We start from the raw sequence: 16,207 nt of genomic DNA, 5'->3' as shown, positions 1-16,207 counted from the left end.
TAAATAAGATCTTTTAAAAAAATAAAATATATTTCAAAATGTAGTATACACAGAAGGATGAACACTAGTAGACTCTTACACGAGGCTCTGGAGATTGCACTGTGGGTTTCTCAAAGCATCAGTCACAAATTTTATTCCATCATCTCCCAAGATGTTGTCTGCCAAGCACAAATGTGTCAACCTTTTGTTGTTGATGACAGCCAAAGAAAGATCCTCACAACCAGCTACTGTGAGACCACAGCTTTCTAGGCTGAAGGAGGAACACAGAAAGGGAGCAGTCAAATCACAAAGTTCCTGTTTCTCCTCTCCTTTTCAGGTACACTAGTTGGTACTTACACCCCCTATACCTCTACCATAGAATCAAAATGCCACTACAGCTATGTACAAAGAAGAAAAGGAGGAAAACAGTAAAAATAAGCAGTCATGAAGAAAAGCAGCATTTAAAAGCCAAACAGAAGAGGAAGCAAAGACAGCCTTCATGTAGAGTTCATCCAGGCTTGACAAATGAGCCAAGTAGTGTCAAAGCCCATGCAGTTTGCCCTATCAGCTCTTCACTAAGCCACGCCAGGACCGCACAAAGGACCCCAGGAAAACAAATCAGCAAAACTCACGACAGTCTCTCTAGGTGACACTTGGGATGTCCTAAGGCTTCACACAACAGCTTGATCCCATCATCCAATAGGTGATTGGTCGACAAATTCAGAAATCTCAGGCTCTGGCTTCTGAGGAGAGCCTTAGAGATATTTAGACAGCAAACTGTAGTTAGGTCGCAGGATTCCAAGCTGGAAAACACGCGCAGAAGAGCAGAGGACCCTCCTCAGAGAAGAGCTATGACCACCACTCACCAGCTAGAGGGTGTTGTCTCCCAGGCTTTGTGACCCATTCTGAAGACCAGCTTCCCTCCATGGAGTGAGTTCTTTAACTAGTACAGGGCTCTGATAACCAGGAAGGGGAGGGGTAGGAGGTTTGTCTCTTCTATCCCCACCTCCCCTATTCCCTATGAAAATATGTATTTATTATTTGAGAGTGAGCAAAAGCATGCATATGGGGGAGGGAAAAGAGAAAAATCCTTAAGACCCTCTGCTGAAGGGCTTGATCCTACCACCCTGAGATCATGACCTGAGGAAAATCAATAGTCGAATACTTAACTGACCACGCCACCCAGGTGCCTCCCTAAAAATATTTTTAAATGATAATCTTTTTTTAAACTAGGAGACATTTCCTCCAACTACATACAACATGGAAGGTGGACTGAAGGGCATTGTGTCCTACCACTCTGACTTCTGAAACAAATGGGCAGAAGTCAGGAGCACAAGCTGTGATTCCCACAGTAATAGCCCACTTACTTATTCATGGGAGTCAGTTCATGTTTTATGAGGAACCCAGTCCTTGAGAGTAAAAACAAGAAGTGAATCAGAAATAATACAGTTTCAAAAATAAAGTAGGGAGGGGCGCCTAGGTGGCTCAGTTGTTAAGCATCTGCCTTCAGCTCAGGTCATGATCCCAGCGTCCTGGGATCCAGCTGGCATCCTGCTCCCTGCTTAGCAGGAAGCCTGCTTCTCCCTCTCCTGCTGTGCCCCTCTCTGTCAAATAAATAAATATAATCTTTAAAAAAAAAATAAGTAAAGGAGGGGAGCAGAAGAAGAAAGGAAGAAGTGCATGTAGAGCCCACATTTTTAGAGACTCCTATATTTAGAGACCGCTTGTCCTGGGAGAAGGCAGGGCCTGATACCAGCTCTTAGTAAGAGGAGGCAGGGGGAAGCAGGTTCCAGGAACTTGGAGTTGCTCTAGTTACTTCTTTGAATCAAGCACTTATCAACTCAGTTCCTCAGGATATATTCCTCAGGATATATTCCTCAAAATAAAGGTGTACATAGGTAGGAAAGAGAAGCTCCCTCCTCAGTCCCGAATTAGACCTCAGTGGATGACTTAGGATACAGCCTAAGGCTGAAAACCCCTACTTGCCCTGAAAAAGTGTTACAGACTGAACTGTGTTCCCCAAAATTCATGTTGAAGGCTGAACTCCCAATGTGACTGTATTTGGAGACAAGGCCTTTAAGGAGATAATTAAGGTTAAATGAGGTCATAAGTGGGGACTCCTGATTCAACAGGACTGGTGTCCTTATAAGAGAGGCACCAGGAATGGGCACGGGCACACACACACACACAAGGCACGTGAAGGCACTGAGAAAGGGTCTATCTACAAGCCTAAGAGAGAAGTTTCACCAGAAATGCATCCTGTCTGCACCCTGATCTTCAACTTCCAGGCTCCAAACCGAGGAATAAATTTCTGTTTAAGCCACCCAGTCGGTGGTATTTGGTTGTAGCAGCCCCAATAGAATGATAAAAAGGGGCGGGGGGAGGGCAGGGGAAACACCTGGGTGGCTCAGTTGGTTAAGTGCATGCCTTTGTCTTGGGTCATGATCCCGGGGTCCTGGGATCCCATGGGGCTTCCTGCTCCACAGGAAGCCTGCTTCTGCCTCTGCCTCCCTCTCTGTCTTGCATGAATTAAATAAATAAAAAAAAAAAAGACTGAGTGTGCTTATCACTGCCCCCACCCCTTACCATTAGTGCATTCTTTCCTGAAAGCATTCAAAGATGCAATGAATACACATATGGCTGCACTTAAATATGAAAAATTTTAAATCCTTATAAATTCTAGGTTTTTTAAATTTAGGAAATGGAGAGATGGAACTGTACAATGGGGGGAAGGGGGGAGTCTTCAGTAGGGGAATGGGACCAGTTAAAAGTCCAATCAGGAGGAAATCACCCTGAATCTACTGATTTCTGCTATTCGATATTGTGAAAATAAATTGCAGCTGGCCTGATGAACAGCAAATGTCTATTTGGATGGATAAAAGTCTCAATTACAACAAAAATAACTCACGACTTACCTCAGATTCTGTAGTTTACACTCTGGGTGTTTCAAGGCTTCGCATAATGACTTTACTCCATTGTCTCCTATATCACTCCCTTTCAGGTCAAGATGCATCAGATTCTGGTTGTCAGTCAAAGAATTTGCAATATCCTGACAACCACCAGGGAAAGAAAGAAATCTCAACCTTCAGAGGAAAAATATGCAGGAGGAATTACAAAATTATCTCTGTCCTATTTACAGCATTCCCTTGATCTTCAAATCCAACTCTTTGATATCTAAATAGTCCTGTCATTTCTTATCTTACTTGGAGTTTCTTTTATTTCACGGGTGGTTATAAATCAGTTTCAAGAGGTTGCTTAGTACAACAGCTGGGTTACAACTTAGATGTCCATTACATCCTGACAACTGATACTCTCAACTTATTTTGACCTTGGAGAAAAAGAAGGTGGTAACATCAGGAAAAGCAGAAGGGGAGTTTCTGAACTCAATTTCAATAGAAACTACTGGAATAATGGGGGATATTACAAATATTTCAATTACACATTAGTTCACAATATTTATTTATTTTAAAGATTTTATTTATTTATCTGACAGATGGAGATCACAAGTAGGCAGAGAGAGAGGAGAAAGCAGGCTCCCCGCTGAGCAGAGAGCCTGATGCGGGGCTCAATCCCAGGACCCTGAGACCATGACCTGAGCTGAAGGCAGAGGCTTTAACCCACTGAGCCACCCAGGCACCCCAGTGCACAATATTTAATCCTTTAAATAACCCAAGGTGAGTTCATAGTTAATATCAAGTGTTTGATGTGCATCATTAGCAAAACATATTACTGCAAAATATGCTGTCATCTCATGGACTCTGTTAGATGTACAGAGATAGCCCAAAGCTAAGTTAAATATGCCCATCTTTCTTCCTAGTTATCTGCTACTCAGGCACTGTTAGCTATATCTGATTGTTCTTTAAGTGCCTCTGCTAGCCCCCAATGCCTGGCATGTTCACACTGCTAACTGTTCAAAACATCCCTTTGTAATATCACCTCTCCTCCCTTTTGCCCACCACCTACCCCTCACCCTCACTCTCCTTCAGGCCAGGCATAAGAAAACAAAACTTTCACCTATGTACAGCACTAGCCATCATCATCTGATAATAATGCCTAATGTACTTACTAAATGCAAACTGAAAATGCAATTTCATGTGTTAAGGAAAAGGGACTTGAGAAAGGAAGGCCACTCTATGGTGGGAAAGACTAAGCCACCTTCATGGTGTCCTCCCCCATGGAGCCGTCACATACTAGAAGAGGAATCCATTTAGCCCAAAAGAAGGCAATAGCTCTTGTTAGGGGTTTAGACTGGTGACATTCATGGAAAGGGAAATGTAGGGGAGATGTCTGGGGGCAAAGGAAGAGGATTTCCTGGAACCCCTTAATCAGGACTTCTGCGCAGTCACCTACCATATCTACATGCAAAACCAGGCCAAATCTGATTACTTGGAACCTAAGGACAATCTCACTAAAAACATGGAGGTTCCAAGAAAAATACTTAGGGGGAAGCCTGCCCCCACCCCAAAGAAGAACATCAATCTCCAGTGCTAATCATTTGTTCAACACTCAGTACATATTCCTGAGCACCGATTACACACATGTTACGAGCACTAATGAGTACAGGAGTAAGTAGGATCAGTTCCAGCCCCCAGTACAGTCAGTGGACAAGGGGAAAGATGTGTAAACCAGCCCATGTAAATAAGTGATAGGGTCTGTAGAATCAAATTAAGACGTAATAATGACTGAAATAGCAAATGTTGGCAAGGATGAGGAGCAGCAGGGACTTTCCTATACTGCTGGTAAACCTGAAAAATAGTACAACCACTCTCAAGAGCTAGTTGGCAATTTCCCAACAAGTTAACACCCATCTGTGAACTAGCAATTCCATTCCGAAATATTAGCCCAAGAGATGAAAACCTGTGTCACACAGAAAAAAATGTGTCCGAAGATAGTCCTAGCAGCCTTATTCATAATGGCGCCAAACTGGAAACAGCCCAGGGGTCTATTCAAAAGAGAATGCAGGAGTCGGTCTATCATACAATGGCATGCGTATCAATAATGAACTACTGAAGCATGCAACTACCTACATGGGTAATTTTTTTTTAAGTATCATGTTGAGCAAAAGAATACTGACACAACAAGTACATACTGACCATATGAAACAATCGCAATCATTTACAGGAACAGAACAAGCTAACCTATAGCAATAAAAGGTTAGAAAGGGGTTGCTCCTGAGACTGGATAGGGTAAGCAAACTGAACAGAAGTGGGTAGAAGGAAATTTCAGGTGATATGTTTTCTATCTTATTTTGAATACTGGTCACTAGGTGTACACAATCATCAAAAAAAAAAAAAAACCCAAAGAACAAAATAAAACAAAACAAAAACGAGACACATCTGTGTATTTAAAGTAAACAACTCAATAGAAAAATAAACCAGTATGCTCCAGAACTCACCTTTGAAATTGCTGTTGAACTGCCTAGAATGCCTTATCTCTTTGTTGTTCTTCATCTAGGAAATTCCTTATCAAGCCTCAAAACCCACATGTCGACAGCTGCTACACTCCATGCAATCTTTCCCAGAAGCTAGTTATGCCCCCACATCCCCAGAGGTTTCCACTGTGGTGTTCTTAGAGTATTTTACACAGTGGACTTTAAGTATTTATCACTGGATCTACCTAATAAGTAGCAGCAGAAGGTGGGACAAAGAAAGAAGTTGAAATAACTCCACTAAGTGTTCTCATGCCGAACTTACAATAGTTTTTGTAGTTTACAGTTTGGATGCCTCAGTTCTTGATAAAAAGTCTTCATGGCTAATTCACCGAGGTTGCTATGACACAGTTCCAGTTCTCTCAAGTGCTCATTTGTACGAAGCACAGAACAGAGATCTTGCCAGCAATGAGTAATATGACCACCATCCCTTTGCCTAAACAATCAAGAAAAAAAAAAGACAGGTGTAGCTCTTTCAGCCCATGCAAATCTCAGAAGATGGTATCAGGTGGAAGTAAGCTATTCTGGAAATGGCGAGTGCACCACTGCCAGCCTGGCATGGGAACAGTCCCCCCAACAGTCTTCCTCTTGGCACTCCAGGAGGCTTTGTTTGCTCAAAAACTCCCTCACCCCTTCAACACACAAAGTTACACTAGAGAGACTTTGTTTTGGAGGACGAGACTTAGGAAGGACGACAGAGGTCTTCAAATATCCAAAAAGCCAGTATCAAGAAGAAAAATAAGACCCACAAAGAGTGAGTATAGGAGTAGTGGGTAGAGATCCAGACACAGGGATGGAGGTTAAGAACCACAGGTTACGGGACACCTGGGTGAATCAGTGAGTTGGGCTGCTGCCTTCGGCTCAGGTCATGATCTCAGGGTCCTGGGATTGAGTCCCGCATTGGGCTCTCTGCTCGGTGGGGAGCCTGCTTCCCTCTCTCTCTCTTGCTCGCTCTCTGCTTGCCTGCCTACTTGTGATCTGTCTCTGTCAAATAAATAAATAAAATCTTTAAAAAAAAAAAGAACCACAGGTTACGAGCTGCAGTTCTCCAGTGTACTAGACACCTGACTTTAGGTAAATCACATCAGTGCTATGAACTTTGAGCTTTCTTCATCTGTGAAATGGGAATTCCATCTCCCTTCATGGGATTGTGAGGATCTAATAGTCAAGTCAGGTGCACACACAAAAGCACTCTGTAGATTTGTAAGTATTAGTCATACTTTCAATAAGCTCGTTATAAACAAAGGTTAATAAGGAACAAAACAGGATAGCCTTATAAGCGTAAGCTCTGGAACAAAACAGTCCTGAGCCCCAACTCTGCCATTCGCTAACATGGGTGATTCTGGCAGTGCTACTAACTTATGTAGGTCTCCACTGATGCTCCTTGAACAATGAAGATAATGGTATCGATTTCTTAGGATTACTGTGAAGATTCAGTAGGACAATCTATAGAAAACGCTTGGCAAATGTTTTCCACTGTAAAGGCTTACAACTGATAGCTGCCCTTATTCATATTAAAATATATAAAAATCTAGCATGTTGCTTTACACAAACAACTGCTGTAGGAGAGGGAAGAAGTATCTTTTTCCTTGTGCCCTCCTAGCTTCTAGAGGGGCCCTGTAAATTGACTGACAAACGACAGATTAATAAGAGAACAGCATCCCAGTTATATTAGCATGTGCATTGTGGATACACGTGGGTGAAATTAGTGAGGAGTAACTTAAAGGGGTAGGTAGAATTTGGAGTTTATATAGCTAATTTAGCAGGAAAAAGGCAGGGGGAGAAAAGTCACTTGTGGAAAAACAAATGACTTGTTGGAAAGATAAATGTACCCTAAAGAAAACAGATAAGACATGATAGTTTATGACAGTGTCTGTCTGGTTATGGGGTCAACTTCTGTCTCTAAGAAGAAAGTAGAGAAATTGCTTCCAGGGAGGGGATTTAAGACAGTTGAGTTCTTTTTGGAGGCTCTGCTTCTAGGCAGGTGAGGTGTTTCAGGAACTCATATGCCTTCAGCTCAAAATACTTATGGGGATGCCTAAGTGGTTCAGTTGGTTAAGCCACTGCCTTTGGCTCCGGTCATGATCCCAGGGTCCTGGGATCAAGTCCCACATCAGGCTCCTTGCTCAGTGGGGAGCCTGCTTCTCTTTCTGCCTCTGTCTGCCACTCTGCCTGCTTGTGTGTGCTCTCTCTCTCTCTGACAAATAAATACATAAACTCTTAAAAAAATACTTCTTATGGAAAAGTGGCATATTTAGGGGTGGCATATCCTGATCTCCATCACTACTCAATAAATACTGACTCTCCCATATCTTACTTACCTTGGATTGAATAACATTGCAGAGTGCTGTCTCTACATCACCTGAGGTCTTAAATTTGATAAAACTAGGCAATAAATCATTCAAACATTTAAGTGCTTACTATGTAGAAATGCCATAGGATATAATGGTGAACAGGAGAGATGCTGTTAAATTTACAACATTGTTATATTATAGAAGACACTGACCCACCTGTAATGTGCCTCTTAAAGGACTGGGTTCTCAGACTTAATTTAGCAACAATGCCAGCTCTAATATTAGGTAACACTAGGACACAGGTGAGGGGAAGGCAGCATGAGGACTAGCAATATAATGGCCAGAATGCCTTCCTAATATTATTAGGCATAAAATACATTCTAATGCACTGGGTCCAAATCACAGCTCTGATCAGAACCACTAAGTCAGAATTGAGAAAACAGACGAGATTATTTACAATACCCCAAGGACAGTAAAGATCACAGCATCCCAGCCTATGATTCTACTCCCACAGCAGAAGAGAAATATGTAGGTCCTTATAAGAGACATGGTTCTGCAACTGTACGTAATGATGGTGAGGCAACGTGGGTCAAGTTGGAAAACCAAGGACTTAACAATCAGTTTGACCTCAGTCAAGTTGATATCTTCTTGGTACCTCAGGGTTTTTACTAGTAAAATGGAAATAACAGCATCTTCCTGGGATTGTTGAGAGATGCATTGAGTTGAGACTCAGAAGACTGCTGGGCATGTGTCAAGCAGATGCTAGCTACTGTCTGATGTGTGCTTGAATCAATAATGGTACACTTACTTTCTAGGTGAACTACTGTGAATCGCAGTTTTGTAATCCCAAAAATAGAGATATGCTTTTGACCAGCATCAAATTGGATAATTGGTTAAATATCCCATGTGCTATATAACTATATGTCACATTGTAAGCCCTCAATTTCAGTTAAATCTAGAGCTAATCCCATAATTCAATTCTTCCCTTAGACATAGACGGATAGAGTCAGAAAAGGAACTCATGGAAGGGAAGAAGGTAAAATAGGCTTCAAATGCTAATGATTCATTTATTCTTTCAAAATATTCATTCAGCTCCTACTATTTCTTATCCAAATCAGACTCTCCTGTTAGGTGTTAAAGGGCTGAGACCTTTCATGAACTACAAAGCAAAGGATGACCTCTGTCTAGGCAATGGGGAAGGTGAGCTAGGTTGGTAGCTTACAGAGGAACAGAGACCAGACAGATGCCCTGTGTCAACTAGCTTCAGCGAGAAATTCCTGGTCTCTAGTCCTTCTGGAGTGCATTCTTTTAAAAGTTAAATATATGTTCCACAGTGGATCCAACTTTGTGCTAGGTCACATGCGTCCCTGAGGACTAAAGATTATTTCTAGTTGTTAAGGGGGTTGCCAGGTAATTGCTGTCAGCCACGTCCCTTTTTTGAGATTGCCTTCAGGCCAAGACAGTCATTTCAGGCAAGTTTTTGTCCTTCTCCCACCATTAGCCACAACTGGTTGATATGGGTTTTGGTGTTTGGCCTCCTTGCCTCAAGGTGGGGCAACTCTGAAGGTAATCCTGGCTCTGGGACCTCAGCTAAAAAAGTCCCCTCCCCTCTCTCTGATGAAATTTCCTTCCATCACTCCCGGGACAGGGCATCTCCCCACTTACCAAAGTGCAGCTGGGTGGCTTGAGTTTAACATCGTCTCACATGACACAGTTACAGACAGTTTAAAGGCCCGTAAGCACTGGCAGTGCTTAAGGCAGAATGAAGACACAAGCAAGTGGACTTTCCCACAAACATCAATAACAGCCTTTTGGAAAGGTTTCATTGCCTGGCTTATAAATGCTTCATCTTGAGTCTCATACAGACAGAGAAACAACTCCAGAAATTCTAACTGTGTTGGAAAATGTTCACTCTTCCCCAGGATCTCCAGCCACCGAAGGATCTTCCCTTTTATCTCCAGCGACATTGTACAGTTCAAAGTTGTCTCCAGTTGTTTCACTAGATCTTCATTCAAAAGGCCAAACAAAAAGCATTTCATCTGCGTCAAATGGGGATCTTGACCACTGTTGGCTTTAAGCAATAGCGTCACATCTTCAAATGACTGAAGGTGACGGTCCCTGATCTCCCAGTTGTCTTTCAATACATAGAACATAGCTGCAAGAAACTCTTGAACATGCAGGTGGGTGAACACATAGCAATTTTCATACTCCATGTCCTTTTGAAGGATATTCCTGTCCAAGAAAATCGACACATCCGATTTAGTTAACCCATGCTTTCTGAGATCTTCCCTGTAGAACACAGATGTCAGAGTCCACACTCCTTTGGCAGCCAAGTGGCACAGGCTCCTCAGTTGGGTTTGGTTGGGTAGACTAGTATAGCTTCCATCTACTGGTGCGAAGAAGCTAGAGATATAGCAGGTGAACAGAGTGGTAGTTGTTTTGCAGGTTAATGAGACATCACCACCCATCTCCATCTGCTGCTCCAGATAGGTGCAGATGGCCCAGCACACCAGGGGGACTTTGCACATGCTGAAAAGCATCTCATTGCTTCTTAGTGAGTTGAATACCTGGAAGGCCCTCTTCTTGTCTTCAAAAAACTGATAAATATACTCCTTTCTTGCACTCTCGGACATACCCAGCAGCTCTACAGAACGCTGGTTCTTCAACAAAGGCTTTAGTTTCTTACAAGCTGTAGGTCTCGTTGTCACCAATAAAGATGACTCAGGGAGCATCACTTTCCTCAGCAGACTACTCATAAGGAAGGACACTGGGTGTACCTGGGTCCAGTCTTCACATAGCACAAACTCAGGTTCCTCAAAGGCAAAGTTCAGTTCATCAAAACTATCAATAATAAAAAGGAGACTACTTGGCTCAGACATTATCCTTTCAATAGGACCTTCCCTGCTGGGCCAGTCCTTTGATACCATTTGAACAAAGCTTTGTTCTCTCAACTGGTTGATTTCTCTTGCATTGAAATAAAAAACATAGCTAAACCTCTGCTGATAGAGATTGCCCTGGGCCCAATCTACTATTGCTCTTCTCACCAAGGTTGTTTTCCCAACTCCAGCAGCCCCCTGGAGCACGATAGTCTGGGGCTGCTCACCGGTTTTCACATCTACGTCGAATAGATGTTCCAACAGTTCTTGATCTTCCTGAGCAACTCCAAGATGGAAATCTTCAGGTTCTCCAAACAAAGACTTCTTATCCCACATGATACAAAATTTTTCCTTTATTTGGATTCTGTATTCTGTTCCATCACCTAAGTCAGAATATAGCAGGGAAAAACAAGCAAAAAAACCCCAAAGATATACATGATCAAGGCAAATTCTATGAATTACAAAATTACAGTGTTAAGAACACTCTACTCGGCTCAAATCAAAGTGCAGCTGGTTTATTTATTGTTTTTTTTTTAATTTTTAATTTATTTGACAGAGAGGGAAATACACAGAGAGCAAGCACAAGCAGGGGGGAATGGCAGGCAGGGGAGAAGCGGGCTTCCTGCTCAGCAAGGAGCCGGATGTGGGCCTTGGTCCCAAGACCGGGGGTCATGACCTGAGCCGAAGGCAGATGTTCAACTGACTGAACCACTTAGGCACCCCAAGTGCAGCTGGTTTAGATAAGAATGTAAGTAAAACAAACAAACAGAAAACCTGCATAAGAAACTGAAAAAACAAAACTGAACATGCAGAAGGATGACTTTGGAGTAGCAAGTAAAAATTAGATTCACTCTACAAATATGTTCTCTTAATACAAATACCATATGATTTCACTCATATGTGAAATTTAAAAAACAAAACAGGGGCGCCTGGGTGGCTCAGTGGGTTAAAGCCTCTACCTTTGGCTCAGGTCATGATCTCAGGGTCCTGGAATGGAGCCCCGCATCGGGCTCTCTGCTTAGCGGGGAACCTGCTTCCCCCTCTCTCTCTGTCTGCCTCTCTGCCTACTTGTGATCTCTCTGTCAAATAAATAAAAAATCTTAAAAAAAAAAACCAAACAGATGAACACAGGGGAAGGGAAGGAAGAATATGAAAACTGAGAGGGAGACAAACTGTAAGAGATGCTGGACTCTAGGAAACAGAGTTGCTAGAGGGGAGATGGATGTGGGGTGATGGGATAATTGGGTGAAGGACATTAAGGAGGGCACTTGATGTAATGAGTACTGGGGTTATATGCAATTGATAAATCACTAATTTCTCCCCCTGAAACTAATAGTACACTGTATGTTAACTAACTTGAATTTAAATAAAACAAAAAAAGAAATTTTTTCTTTGTACTTTTCCTCTACAGAGAAAAAAAGAGGACTATATGGAGGACCTGAAGATACATATGAATCCACAGATCAAAATAATCCACTTTATAGTAAAACATTAATAGAAATGAACATTGAAGCATAGCCTGAAGAATATTAAAAGAAAAGAAAAGAAAAGTATTCCCTTTCCTAGATATGTCTCCTCAGGCATGGGAAACAAAAAGCAAAAATAAACTACTGGGACCGCAAGAATATAAAAATCTTCTGCAGAACAAAGGAAACAAATCAACAAAACTAACACACAACCTATTGAATGGGAGAAGATATTTGCAAAGGATGTACCTGACAAAGGGTTAGTATCCAAACTATATATAGAACTTCTACAACTCAGGGCACCTGGCTGACTCAGTCTGTGGAGCATGTGACTGACTCTTGGTTGTAAGTTCAAGCCCCATGTTGGGTGTAGAGATTACTTAACATTAAAAAAAAAAAAAAAAGGACGCCTACAACTCGACATCTAAAAAATAATCCAGTTAAAAATGGGAAGACATGTACATGAAAAAGTGCTCCACATCACTCAGCATCAGGGAAATACAAATCAAAACCACAATGAGATACTATCTCATGCCAGTCAGAATGGCTAAAATTAACAAGTCATGAAATGGCAGATGCTGGCAAGGACGTGGAGAGAGGGGAAACCTCCTATGCTGTTGGTGGGAATGCAAGCTGGTGCAACCACTCTGGAAAACAGCATGGAGGTTCCTCAAAAAGTTGAAAATAGAACTACCCTATGACCCAGCGATTGCACTACTGGGTATTTACCCTAAAGATACAAACGTAGTGATCCGAAGGGGCATGTGCACCCCAATGTTTATAGCAGCAATGTCCACAATAGCCAAACTGTGGAAAGAACCTAGATGTCCATCAACAGATGAATGGATAAAGAAGATGTGGTGTACACACACACACACACACACACACACACACACAGGAATACTATGCAGCCATCAAAAGAAATGAAATCTTGCCATTTGCAACAACATGGATGGAACTAGAGGGTATTAAGCTGACTGAAATAAGTCAATCAAAGAAGGACAATTATCACATGATCTCCCTGATATGAGGAATTTGAGAAGCAAAGTCAGGGGTTGTGGGGAGTAGGGATGGAAAAAATGAAACAAGATAGGATCGGAAGGGAGAAAAACCATAAGAGACTCAATCTCACAAAACAAATTGAGTGTTGCTGGGGGGTGGGGGGCAGGGATAGGGTGGCTAGGTTATGGACATTGGGGAGGGTATGTGCTATGGTGAGTGCTGTGAAATGTTTAAACCTGACGATGCACAGTCCTGTACCCCTGGGGCAAATAATACATTATATGTTAATAATAAAATTTTGGGGGCACCTGGGTGGCTCAGTGGGTTAAACCTCTGCCTTCAGCTCAGGTCATGGTCTCAGGGTCCTGGGATAGAGCCCCATATCGGGATCTCTGCTCAGCGGGGAGCCTGCTTCCCCCCATCTCTCTATGCCTACCTCTCTGCCTACTTGTGATCTCTCTCTGTCAAATAAATAAAATCTTTTAAAAAAATTTTTTTAATGGAAATCATGAACAGACATCTCTCCAAAGAACATCTACAGATGGCCAACAGATACAAGAAAAGATGCTCAACATCACTCAACATTAGGGAAATTAAAATCAAAACTATACTGAGTTATCACTTCACACCAGTCAGAATGGCTCAAATTAACAACACAGGAAACAACAGATATTGCTGAGGATATGGAGAAAAAGAAACCTTCATGCACTGTTGGTGGGAATGCAAACTGGTGCAGCCACAATGGAAAACAGTATGCAGGTTCCTCCAAAAATTAAATACAGAATTACCATATGATCTAGTAATTCCACCACTGGGTATTTACCACAGAATAGAGAACACTAATTCAAAAAGATACGTGTATCCCTATGTTTATTGTAACAGTACTTACAATTGCCAGACATAGAAACTCCCAAATGTTTATTGATAAATGAATGGATAAATAAGTGGTGTATGTATACAATGGAATATTACTCAGCCATAAGAAGAATGAAAATTGGTCATCTGCAACAACATGGATGGATCTAGAGAATATAATGCTAAGTGAAATAAGTCAGAGAAAAATACCACATGGTTTCACTCTTATGTGGAATTTAAGAAACAAAATAAATGGAAAAAGAAAAAAAAAAGGAAAACCAAGAAACAGACTCTAAACTATAGAGAACAAACTGATGGTTACCAGGGGGGATGGGTGGAATAGGTGAAGGGGATTCAGAGTACACTTACTTCCAAATCTGAAAACAGAGGACACATCTACTCACCCTGCACTGTCTCCTGACCATCTTGTTCCTCTTGTGTCCTGGCATCACCTGGTCCCATGGTCTGGGCTGTCCCTGTGACAGGTTCCAACAGGATCATGAGATTTACCAAAGACAAGGGGAGCTTTACTGACAGCTAGAACAGGGGTTAGAATGGTCCTCGCTGGTCCAGTTCTAGGACATCTGGGCTTAAGAAAATGGGAACCAAGAGAGCCTCAGACTCCACAGCTTAGCTAAGGGAAAAGTGATGTGGTGTCAACAGCACTGGAGCAGGACCTCTTGCCAGGCCTTCCCACCATCCTGTCACTCTAGTCTAAGTCTGTTTCCTGTCTACCTGGACCTCCCAGGAATATGGTGAGGCTCCTGGAAATAATGAATACAACTTTGTAGCTGTAAGGCCTTGTAAAGAATACAAGAAAGAAATTTTTGAGATCTGTAATATTTCATACTTAGGAATGACAAAAAAATATCAACACGGCTTATGCCTCTTGATATTTTGCCCATTCCTCATACTTTAGCAAAGATTTTAAATCCTATTCTAAGTTATTTAAAATTTAATGCAGCCTATGACTGTTTGCAGTTCAGGCAAAGGAACACTAGATGGGGCAATTCTTATTATTCAATTCCTTTAATCATTCTAACTGGTACAAGATGGATGAATTACCCCCAGCTAGGGAGCCAGACTGAGTAATAGTACTCAGAACCCTCCTGCCTCCTCAGGGTTTCCCAAATGATCCAACAATGGTATAATCCCCAAGTCCCTTTCATAGAACCTTGTTGATGGGCCTCAGGAAGCACATCCTTCCCCCAGCCCCAGATCGGTCCCCAGCATTACTCACAGTTGATCTCTGCTGTTGCTCTCTCACACAGATCCTTCAGGTTCATCTTGCCAAAGATTTTGAGAGCCACATCCCAGGCTTGCTCCCCCGGATAATATTTTTTCATCAAACTAGCCAGGTCCTTTCGCTTGGCCTTCTTCACCTCAGCCCAGGGTATCTGGCAGTTCCTGGGCTCCACGGTCTCATTCTTTAAAAATAACTTGAATTTATTCAATTCCTCTTTGTTTAGCTCCTCCAAATACAACAGCAGTCCAAAATCATGAAAGAAGGAAGATGACGACCCATCTGTCATCTTGCTATGGATCAATATTCAGGCTTCAGTGAGAAAAAAACAGTCAGAAGAATATAAGTGGAACACCTGAGTGGTACAGTCAGTTGAGGGTCTGACTCTTGGTTTCTGCTCAGGTGATTATCTCAGGTTTGGGAGATGGAGCCCTGTGTAGGGCTCCATGCTCTGTGTAGAGTCTGCTTAAGGCTCTGTTCCTCTCCCTCTGCACGCCCCCTCCACTGCACACTAAAATAAAAACAAATCCTTAAAGAAAAAGCATAAGAGACTCAAACTCAGGAAACAAACTGAGGGTTACTGTGGGGGGCAGGGATGGAGTGGCTGGATGGACATTGGGGAGGGTAGGTGTTGTGGTCAGCACTGGGTGTTGTGTAAGACTGATAAATCACAGACCTGTACTCCTGAAATAATACATATATGTTAATAAAAAAGAGCTAAAGTTAATTTAAAAAAATAAAGAGCAAGTTCATTAAAAATATGAGTAACAGGACTGATAGAAAAAATTAGAAAATGAAATGCCTTTAAAAATATAGATGAATTCTCCAAACACATGGTGAAAGCTCCAGTGTTAGGCTCAGTACTTACTGGCCCTGTACTACTGTCATAAAAACATTCCTCTAATACAGATTAGTGTAGCTTTCTTCCACTTTCCCAAAGTTACCCCCAGTCCCACCACTTATGAGCTATAAGAAATGAAGGCAATTCATCTCTCCGAGCCTCAGCTGACTCTCCTGAAGAGAGGAGATCAGAATCACGCCCAGAGAACTGCGGTATGGATGAA

At 42.1% G+C, this 16,207-nt stretch overlaps 1 protein-coding gene across 1 annotated transcript in view; it reads right to left on the bottom strand.

Annotated features, from left to right (window-relative positions):
* The window catches only part of NLRP14 (NLR family pyrin domain containing 14), a 30,038-nt gene extending 14,606 nt beyond the window's left edge, over positions 1 to 15,432 (bottom strand). Inside the window, exons 1-7 of the mRNA XM_032853368.1 lie at positions 15,141 to 15,432; positions 14,305 to 14,376; positions 9,367 to 10,960; positions 5,673 to 5,837; positions 2,895 to 3,062; positions 612 to 782; positions 80 to 250 (exon numbers count right to left, since the gene is read on the bottom strand). Of these exons, the coding sequence (XP_032709259.1) occupies positions 80 to 250; positions 612 to 782; positions 2,895 to 3,062; positions 5,673 to 5,837; positions 9,367 to 10,960; positions 14,305 to 14,376; positions 15,141 to 15,432 (2,633 nt within the window). The remainder of the gene's footprint in view (positions 1 to 79; positions 251 to 611; positions 783 to 2,894; positions 3,063 to 5,672; positions 5,838 to 9,366; positions 10,961 to 14,304; positions 14,377 to 15,140) is intronic.
* Positions 15,433 to 16,207: the final 775 nt, after the last annotated feature.

Source organism: Lontra canadensis, unplaced genomic scaffold (assembly GCF_010015895.1).
Source record: "Lontra canadensis isolate GAN:19392208 unplaced genomic scaffold, GSC_riverotter_1.0 scaffold7, whole genome shotgun sequence".
Taxonomy (NCBI): domain Eukaryota; kingdom Metazoa; phylum Chordata; class Mammalia; order Carnivora; family Mustelidae; genus Lontra; species Lontra canadensis.
Note: the sequence above shows the minus strand (reverse complement) of the source record. Positions and strands in the feature narration are given on the sequence as shown.